Source organism: Myotis lucifugus, unplaced genomic scaffold, assembly GCF_000147115.1.
Source record: "Myotis lucifugus unplaced genomic scaffold, Myoluc2.0 scaffold_3686, whole genome shotgun sequence".
Taxonomy (NCBI): Eukaryota; Metazoa; Chordata; class Mammalia; order Chiroptera; family Vespertilionidae; genus Myotis; species Myotis lucifugus.
Window position 1 is genome coordinate 1 of NW_005874734.1, and position 10399 is coordinate 10399.

At 41.3% G+C, this 10399-nt stretch overlaps 1 protein-coding gene across 1 annotated transcript; it reads left to right on the top strand.

The window, feature by feature from the left end:
• The first annotated feature begins 4807 nt into the window (after nt 1-4807).
• On the top strand, nt 4808-8362 carry LOC106695845 (C2 domain-containing protein 3-like). Its single transcript, XM_014450779.2, has 3 exons — nt 4808-4946; nt 5535-6137; nt 8259-8362. The coding sequence occupies exons 2-3, from the start codon at nt 5579-5581 to the stop codon at nt 8360-8362; spliced, it is 663 nt and encodes a 220-aa protein (XP_014306265.1). The 5' UTR covers nt 4808-4946; nt 5535-5578.
• Nucleotides 8363-10399: the final 2037 nt, after the last annotated feature.

The window sequence follows — 10399 nt, forward strand, 5'->3', positions numbered from 1 at the left end:
TATATCCATTTCATTGATTTTTAATTTTTGCCATTGTTAAAAGAGAAGATGATTGGTATGATATCAATCTTCTTGAATTTTTTTTATTTTTTTATTTTTATTTTAATTAAATCTTTATTGTTCAGATTACATTTGTTCCTCTTTTTTTTTCCCCATAACTCCCCTCCTCCCAGTTCCCGCCCCACCCTCCGCCCTCACTCCCCACCCACTGTCCTCATCCATAGGTGCACGATTTTTGTCCAGTCTCTTCCCGCATCTCCCACTCCCCTTTCCCCCCCAAGAATAGTCAGTCCATTCCCTTTCTATGGCCCTGATTCATTATAATCACCAGTTCATTCTGTACATCAAAATAATTATTCACTTGATTCTTAGATTCACTTGTTGAAAGATGCATGGTTGTTGTTCATAAATTGTATCTTTACCTTTTTCCTCCTCCTCCTCCTCCTAAAGGAAAACCTTCCACATTTTCGATAAAAATCCGTTAGGGGGGATGAAACCCTTTAAGCTTTTCTTTATCTGTGAAGCTCTTTATCTGACCTTCAATTCTGAATGATAGCTTTGCTGGATAAAGTAATCTTGGTTGTAGGTTCTTGGTATTCAGCACTTTGAATATTTCTTGCCACTCCCTTCTGGCCTGCAAAGTTTCTGTTGAGAAATCAGCTGACAGTCGTATGGGTATTCCCTTGTAGGTAATTGAGTCTCTTTCTCTTGCTGCTTTTAAGATTCTCTCTTTGTCTTTTGCTCTTGGCATTTTAATTATGATGTGTCTTGGTGTGGTCCTCTTTGGATTCCTTTTGTTTTGGGTTCTCTGCGCTTCTTGGACCTGTAAGTCCATTTCTTTCACCAGGTGGGGGAAGTTTTCTGCCATTATTTCTTCAAATAGGTTTTCAATATCTTGCTGTCTCTCATCTTCTGGCACCCCTATAATTCTGATATTTGTACGCTTGAAGCTGTCCCAGAGGCTCCTTACACTATCTTCGTATTTTCGGATTCTTTTTTCATTTTGCTCTTCCGGTTGGGTGTTTTTTGCTTCTTCACATTTCAAATCTTTGACTTGATTCTTGCGCTCCTCTGGTCTGCTGTTGGGAGTCTGTATAATATTCTTTATTTCAGTCCGTGTATGCTTAATTTCTAGTTGGTTCTTTATCATAGCATCGAGGGTCTCATTAGTTTTCGTGAGGCTCTCATCAAGTTTATTGGCTGCTTCTAGCACATTATTGCAAGCCCTCAAAATTGCGTTTTTTAGCTCTATATCCTCCATTTCTGTCATGTTTTTTTGTCTCCGCATTTTTTATGCTTTCTTGGTACACCCCCTTGTGGTCTTTGTGCGCAGTCTTGTTCTAGTTGAGCCTTGATTGTTGTAGTTAATACTAGAGGGATTTGACCACCAGGCCGACTGGCTGTGAGAATCAGCTGTGGGAAAACTTCTGTCCTCTGGAGAGATGCTAATCTAGCCTTTGCCTGAGGTGATCCGGCAAATGGCTCTGCGCTGGGCTTGGGCGGGGCGGGCTCAACAGGGCGGGCGGAGGGAGCAGTTATGGCTGCTCTCAGTCCAGTTCCCAGAGGCTCTGCTTCTCAGAACCCCGGCAACCGCTGCAAATCTCGGAGAGAAAGCTGCCCTCACATTTCAACTGATGCCAGACAATCCTGCTTCTCCCGTTTGAGTCTAAGTCCCTAGAGACTCGCCCGGATCTGGAGCTCAGAGTCTGAGACTCACTCCTGATTGAAAACGACAACCGCGCCCTCAGCCACCAGCCCGCTTTTGCGTGTGCACCTCCGCAGCTTTGTATTTTCCACACTGCGCCTCCTCTGAGCTTCGGTATGTTGTTCTCTTTCCTTCTAGTTGAAGAGTCTCTCCTCAGCCAGCTTTCCTGTGGTTCTGGGTGATGTCCATTCCGTCTTTTAGTTGTATTTTTGAAGTGGTTGTTTGCGGCAGCAATCTCAGGTGTTTACCTATGCCGCCATCTTGGTCTCCTCTAGATTATCACTTTTTAATCCTACCTTTCCCATTCACTTCCCTGTAAGAGACCATCTTGTCTAACTGCCATAAAATGCGCAAAAGAAAATATGATCCTGTAATACATGCTTCTGAATTCTCCCAGATACCTCAAAAGTTTTTTCAAAAGCATTTTAAACCCTAGCTGGTATTTCCCAGTGGTTAGAGCATAGGCCTACATACCAAAGGGTCACAGGTTTGATTCCTGCTCAGGGGCATGTACCCAGGTTATAGGTTCGGTCCCCAGCCATGTGCAGGAGGCAACCAAGCAATGTGTCTCTCACATCAATGTCTCTCTCTCTCTTCTTCCCTCTCTCCCTATCCCTCTCTCTCTCCCTTTCTTTTCCTCTGTTCCTCCCTCCCTCCTTCCTGCCCTTCCAACTCTCTAAAACAACAAAGGAAACAATATCCTCAGGTGAGGATTAACAAAAAAGAAAAGAAAAGGTATTTTAAGTCTTCTCCTAATTATTTCAAAGTTTTTCTAATAAAGCAAAGAAGCTCAAAACATTGTACTGTCATCTTCCTCTAGGAAAAATAATGATAATGATACTACTAATAATAAATATGGTGATATCTATTACATTATATAGCACTTGGTAAAATACTTTCTTAAATCTTGCTTAAGACTGGCAGGGATACAGGATCTTATTCTCTTCATTTGACAGATGACAGAAAAGTTAGGCTCATAGAGGTGATTTGCAAAGCCACACAGCTAGTGAGTGGCAATACTGAAATCAATTCAGATTTTCCCATTCTTTTTTTCTAAATTACCTCATTTGGTGAAAAAGGAATAAGGACATGAGGTGAAGATACAACTACCAAGGCAGTTTGGAATTAGTGGTCCTATCCTACTTATTACTAGCCTGGTGACCTTGGCAAAATGACCTTGTCCTCTGGGCTCCAGTTTTCGTAGCTCATGGATGGAGACAGTCTGTAGGTAGGAATTGATTAAATAGGATAACATTGACACATAATAAGCACTCAGTGAATGTTTTCCTTCTCTTGTCCATTTTCCTCCCTAGAGTTATGTAATCTAGTTTCCAAAATTCTGTCACACAGCTCCCTGAGCAATACTCTAATAAGCAGGCACTGTGTGCCTGGCAGAGAGAAGTCTGTACAACTTAATAATAGAGTTTAACTCTCACTTCTGTCACTTACTGTTTGTGATCTAGAAAAAGTTCCTTTATCTCTCAGATCCATAGTTTCCTCATCTGAAAATTAGAAATAATAAGATCAACTTTGCAAGATTATTGAACCAGTCAATGAAATTATACATGTAAAGGATCTTGGCACATAGGAAACCTCAGTTTCTCTCCTGAAACTTACTACAGAGTTTGTCAGGCAATAGGCACCATCTGGGAAATTTCATATTTACAAATTAGATTTAACCCCTTGGAAATAAACCTTTTAGACAGTTTGGGATATATCTTTGTCTTTGTTTTCAGAGTTATTCTAAACTGAACTTTCTATTTTCTTTCCTCCTGCCAATAATCTCAATTATTGAATCACAGAGCAACAGGAACCATCTCATCTAGCAGTTTTTAATTGCTGAAATGGTGTGAAAATGAGTGTGTGTATGTGCAATTGTATGATTTTCTGGGGATAATAGCCAAAAGGATCTGTAACCAAAAAATGTTAAGAACCACTAGGTTGTGGGGAAATTAATAACCAGAAGGGAGAAGGTACTAAAGCTAAGGCCGTAAATTCTTAGACTGACAAAGCCTAAAGGAGTCTTAGAGATCAACATATTTAGCGTCCTCAGTGTACGGATGAAAACTAGGAAGGCTCAGAAAAATTAAAGGCCTTTTCCAAAAGTCACAAAGCCATAAGTGATCTTTGGCAAATTAATTTCAATAAGTCTAAACTTTCTCATCTATAAAGTATAATTAATGAAACCTTTCTCATAAAATTGTTGTGAATATTATTATACCAATCCACAGTCTGTTTTATATAATTGTGAAATCCAAGAAGCTTTGAAATCAAGTTTTTTATTAACTCATTAAACTGCAAATCTGGCCTCAACTGACAGACTAGTCTTTATTTATGACTTACGCAGCTGCCTGATTATATGAAGTTTTATTAGAACACATAATGCCCAATATTTACATATTGTGTATGGCCACTTTACACAACAACAAGGTAGCTGAGCAGTTGAAACAGACCATATGACCCAAAGTCTAAAATATTTAGTCTGGTTTTTTGCAAAATAAGTTTACCAACCCTGACTTACATGACCAGTGACCATTACATAATATTTTGTTTATGTACTATATTATCTTCTAAAATATGAAAAATTCTAAATTCAGAAACAAATCTGGCCTTAAGGGTTTCAGATAAGATATTGTAAACCTATAGTAGGTGGAATGTAGACTGGAACCAGTTAGACCGGGGTTCAAATACTAGCTCTACCACTTGGTAGCTATAACAACTTGGTCAGGTCTCTGGGTTTTCATTTTTTCTTCTACAAAATAGGGATTCTTATCCCAGTTAATCCTCAGAATTTCACAGGGTTATCAGGAGAATGAAATGAAGTAATATATATATAAAACTAGGGGAATTTCTAACACATAGTAATTACTCAATAGAGAAGCTGTTATTATTTTGAAATCTAATTCCTGGTCCTTGGTATATGTTCACTAAGTGGCAGTTCCCTGGAACTAGACCCCAAATCTCCTGATTGCTTGTCCCTTGCCTTTTTCATTATATTATCCTATAGCCTATATAATAAAAGGCTGATATGCAAATTGCCCCCTCAGGAGTTCAACCAATCAGGAGTTCAACCACTCGCTATGATGTACGCTGACCACCAGGGAGCGGCGTGGAATGAAGGAAGGCCCCGGCTGGCAGCCAGAAGGCCCCCATCGGCCCTGATTGCTGGCCAGCCTAAGAACCCTACTCATGCATGAATTTCATGCACCGAGCGTCTAGTAACATCATAATAACATTTCAGGTCTTGTGTAGTACTTTTCTTTGAAAGCTTTTCTAAAACCATTATCATTTAATAATCATAACAACTTTGTCTGGTAGGCAAGATCAGCAGTAATTTTCCCATTTGTCAGGTAAGGAAAACAACGCTGAGAGAAATTAATGGCTTACCAAGATTGACCACTAGTTTTGGGCTGAGCCAAGGAGAGAATTTAGATCTTTCAACTCCTAGACTTTGGTCTTCAACCTGTTCTCATTGCCTTTCAGTGGTCAGATGAAACAAACTACAATGCACTGTTCAGTATATGTTTTCTGTTCTATCTTGGGCTAGGGCAGTGGTCAGCAAACTCATTAGTCAACAGAGCCAAATATCAACAGTACAACGATTGAAATTTCTTTTGAGAGCCAAATTTTTTAAACTTAAACTATATAGGTAGGTACATTGTTACTAATTTAATGAGGGTACTCCTAAGGCTTAGGAAGAGCCACACTCAAGGGGCCAAAGAGCCACAGTTTGCCGACCACGGGGCTAGGGTGAAGGTGGCTCTGGGGTGGATAATGGGTAAGTCTTTGTACTTTTAAGACAATAATTGAAAATGTTTTCTCCCATAAGGGATCACAGGATGGTATCCTATTCTTTTACCAGAAGATGGGGCCATGCCTCATGGCTTGGAGCTCATGCAGAAGATTGTGGGTGGTCTGGAGCTTTCAGTTTCCTTCACCCATCCTGGAGACAGAGAACGGGTGTTGGAAGCTGCTGAACTATTGGGCTGGAGCTTTGAGAATAACCTGAAGGATCTTGTCAAGATGGATGAGGAGGAGCCAGCCACTATCACCATCTCCACACCAAGGCTCTGGCTGCCCCTCCATTGCGTGCTGCTTGCTGGGCAGAAGCACATTCATAAGAGCACATATTGCTACCTCCGCTACAAGCTGTATGATCATGAATGCTTTTGGACTCCTCTCAAGAAACCTAAGGAATCTACAAACCAAAAGCAGGTCATAGTTACTTTTAAGGCATCCAAAAAAGCAGAAATCTTTAGGGGCCCGTCACTGCTTTGGTACTTCAGGGAGGAGAGATTAGAGATCCAAGTGTGGCGGGCTTATGGCAATGAAAATGTGGAGAGGCCCCACAATACGGACAGCTGGATTGGCTCAGCCTTTGTGGACCTGTCCAGACTTGGGGAGAGGACAGCACGGACACTAACTGTCAGTGGTAAGTTAAGAACCAGCCTCAGCTCTTGTGGTCTGAGCACCTGCTCTATGACAAGCACTATGGGACATACCCTCTCAGACATTTTATTTGGTCCAGCAATCCTGTGAGGTAGGTATTAGACCCATTTTATAGTCATGAAAATGGAGGCTCACAGAGGTTGGGTAACTGCCCAGGATCATAGGAAATGTTCTTTCCATTATTGTGTGCTGAAGATTAATAGTAACTTAGTGATGTTTCTCATAACTAAAGAGATTCCAAAAAGAGGTTTGCTGGCTGCTTTAAAAAGAGCATTATCTCCTGACAATCTACCTTCGTTGAATCACCACAGCTCTAAGAACTGGCTCTGAACTTAGTAATTTTAGAGTACATCCAAATGTATCAGATTTTTGCACCTAACGTACTGCCCACAACATTGTAAGCACTCAGTTAATATGTATGATGTAATGAGTACATTTAGGGGACTACCTGTAATCAATCACTTGTGTAAGAACTTATATGATAATCTAGAATCCTAGTTTTTTAAATAGACTGAAAAGCATACCTGCTAATGAAACTAGGATATCCTTTCTCTCTGGTCAGCAGATTTTGAAATCATAAAGAAAATCAATATAGTACATTGGTTCACAGGCAGAAAGGGAAAAGGTAACATTTTACAAGTGGCGTTATGTGCTGGGTACTTTCCTTTCAAACATTGTTCAATACATGATACATGTACTTGGCCCTGGGAACTCAGATGAGTAGGAGATAATGCTGACCTCAATAGAGTAGTAAATACACAATTACAGTGAAGCATACAAACTATGAAGAAGGTTTTCTCCGTGGTGCTAAGGGAGCACAGGGGTTCAGCATCTTTTTAGTTCAAGAACAACATCTCAGGGAAAAAGGCCCAAGTTTCAAAGAATTTAGGAATAAGCCAAGAAAAGTGGGAAACAAGGGTGTTTTAAAAGGGTGTGTGTGGAGACACAGAGGCCTGAAGCAGTTTGATACATTTTAGGCACTATACATAATTTGGTGCTGCTGAATCATAGGATACACAGGTTGGGAAATGATGGGAGATGAAACTAGAGAGGTGGACAAGAATATGATGTTGAAGGCCTCTTCTAAGCAGAAGAGTTTGGCGAGTTATGGAAAACTATAATGGGTTCTGTATAGAAGAGTGACATAGCTTTGCATGCTAGAAAAAATAAGTCTAGCAACTATAGTGCATAATAAATGGAGATGGCCAGACTAGATTTTTTACAAACATGATATTTATCCATCTCATATATATGTAAGGTTGTTATTTCCCTACCTAAAAATAGAAAAAGACAGGAAAGGTTCCATCTTATGCTATCTGTAAATCAGTTAACTGTATTTTCCTGAATTGAAATGAGTCTACTAAAGCAAACTTTGGGCTTCTGAAAGAAATATTAGTGCCTTATGCTTTATAAATAAAATCTCATTGAGTATCCAGCAAGCCAATAAAGCTCATATCCCTGAATTTAAATCTGCCACTTATTGAAAAAGTCATCTTTGCAGGGTACTTAACCCCTCTGAGATTCTGGCACACGAATGAACAGTCAGCAAATACTAATTTCTTACTTTCTTGCCTCCTCTGCCACTGCCTCCTACTTCCCTTCCAAATGGTCTCCAGGTCTACTGCCAAAACGTATTTAGTTAGTGAAACAGGCTAAATTGAGTATCAGGGCAGCTTCCTGATGAGAAAAGCCCTAAGGACAAGAGTTAGTGGGACATGTGGAAAAGAAGACAGGCCACTCCTGATTTCATAAAAATCTTGGACTTGTAAGTGGCTTCAGAAGTCATCAAAGCCTAGTTGCCCCTCAGCACATGAATCCCTTCCACAACAGCTCTGCCTATAGTCATTTGGCTTTGGCTTCAAATCTAAGCTCTTCACTACTTTCCATTATTGGAGATAGTGCGTGACAAGGGGGATGGGGAGTGTTGGGGGAGTTAAAAATTTTCACAATGTATAGTAACTTCACAGGTTTTTTTGCAAATTGGTATGTTGGGGCCTGTACATCTACAAAAGGAAAGAGGGACCACCAGCACCCTCTTTGAGCATCTCTTCCACGGTCATTGATTCCTGCTTGCTTAGGCTTATTCTCCTGTATTCTTTTGCAGGTGTGTATCCTCTATTTGGACGAAACGCTTCCAATCTCTCAGGAGCTGCCTTGCGAGTTCATGTGTCTTTCCTCTCTCCCCCCATACCCTGGGCCCACTCATGAGCTGGACTCTATGGACTGCAGCAGCCACAGTGAGTCTGAGCAACTCCCCAGAAGGAAGGATGAGATCCAACTCTCGGTACCACCTGACCACCAGAAGCCTCCCACCTGCACCCAGGTTCCCTGCAACAGCACCACAGCTGAAGTCTGCCCAGCCCAGGAGGGTCCTGCTGAATTGGATGGAACTTTTGCAGTCAGCATCCTGGTAGAAAGAGCAATGCACTTAAGCTTGAAAGGTATGCTCTACTCACTTATCCAGAAACATGTATCTTATTCCTCAGGCTGTGGTCATATCTTCACAGATCTTTCAAATCATGGCAGCATCTGCAAGAACTGTTAACCATCTTAATCAATAATTATTATATTTTTCAAGCCTAAAGCTTAAGCAACCTGAAAGCCTTTCCAAATGTAAGTGGACCTTGTCAGTTATCCTAATTTTGCATATCATAAATGTCCCAGTCCAGAAACCTGAGTATCAGCTTAAACACTTTTCCTTAGTTACCATCAAATTATAAGATTCATTAAATTGTTCTCTGACTTAATTTTTCTCTTAGATCTCTTCCTTCTTTTCCATTGCTACCAACTCAGGCCTTCACTGTACACCGAGGGCAAGACTTTTTTTTGGTTTTGTTTTGTTTGGTTTTTGGTTTTGTTAATCCTCACCTGAGGATATTTTTCCATTGATTTTTTTAAAATATATTTTTATTGATCCCAAAGAGGAAGGGAAAGGAGTAGATAGAAACATCAGTGATGAGAGAGAATCATTGATCGGCTGCCTCCTCCATACCCCCCTACTGAGGATCGAGCCCTCAACCCAGGCATGTGCCCTTGACTGGAATCAAACCTGGGACCCTTCAGTCTGCAGGCCGACACTCTATCCACTGAGTATCCACTAGGGCTCCATTGATTTTTAGAGAGAGTGGACAGGAGGGAGGGTGAGAGAGAGAGAGAAAGACATCAATTGGTTGCCTCCCCAAGATATCCCTACTGGGACTAGGGAACAAACCTGCAACCCAGGGAAATACCCTTGACCAGGAATTGAACTTTCGACCCTTCAGTGCTCTACCACTGAGTGACACAAGCCAGGGCAGGCCAAGGTTTTTAACACTGGATTCATAAAACCCCCAAGGGAGCCAGGATAAAAATCAGGGTTGGTGAACTTGGATAGGAAAATAATTACACATCTTACTTTTATTAGTCTCTAACTCAGTGATTTTCAACAGGGGTTCTGGGATGAAGAGTGATCCCAAATGTAAGCCAGCAAAATCTTATTCTGTTTTTCTTGACCAGATCCATGTTGGAAAGTTAGAGTGACGTTCCTCGCTTTTCTAATAAGTTAAAAGTAATTTATTTTGTATAGTGCTGTACAATTAAGAAAGTACTTTATCATGATTATTTTCCTAACAACTACATGAAGTAGGTCATTTTCATTCTCTTTTATATTTGGCCTGGTGCACGAATTCATGCACCAGTGGGGTCCCTCAGCCTGGCCTGCGAAATCAGGCTGAAACCGGCTCTCCAACATTCCCCAAGGGGTCCCGGGTTGTGAGAGGGTGCAGGCCAGGCCAAGGGATCCCACCGGTGTACGATCGTGGCCAGGGAGAGACACGGGATGTTGGCCAGCCAGGTAGGGACTGTGAGAGGGCTCCAGGGCATGTCTAGCCCTTCTCGCTCAGTCCCGATTGGCCGGACCCCAGCAGCAAGCTAACCTACCAGTCAGGGTGTCTGCCCCCTGGTGGTCAGTGCACGCCATAGAAACCGGTTGACTGTCTGCCCCCTGGTGATCAGTGCTCATCATAGCAAGCGGTTGAGCGGCCTTAGCATATCATTAGCATATTACACTTTGAATGGTTGAATGGCTGACTGGTTGACTGGACACTTAGCATATTAGGCTTTTATTATATAGGATACTGAAAATGTAAATGTGTCTCTCCACTAGACTGTTTGTTACTTGGGTACAAGTACTGTATGTTATTTCTGTATTCCAGAAATTCCTTGATCTTCATGATGTAGCTAAGCAAACGTAATGCCCTCTTATTT

Bases quoted from the DNA above. Each gene is read 5' to 3' on its own strand.
- LOC106695845 (XM_014450779.2), top strand. From the start codon at position 5,579: ATGCCTCATGGCTTGGAGCTCATGCAGAAGATTGTGGGTGGTCTGGAG. The intron at 6,138-8,258 runs GTAAGTTAAGAA...ATTCTTTTGCAG, and splicing joins ACGGACACTAACTGTCAGTG to GTGTGTATCCTCTATTTGGA.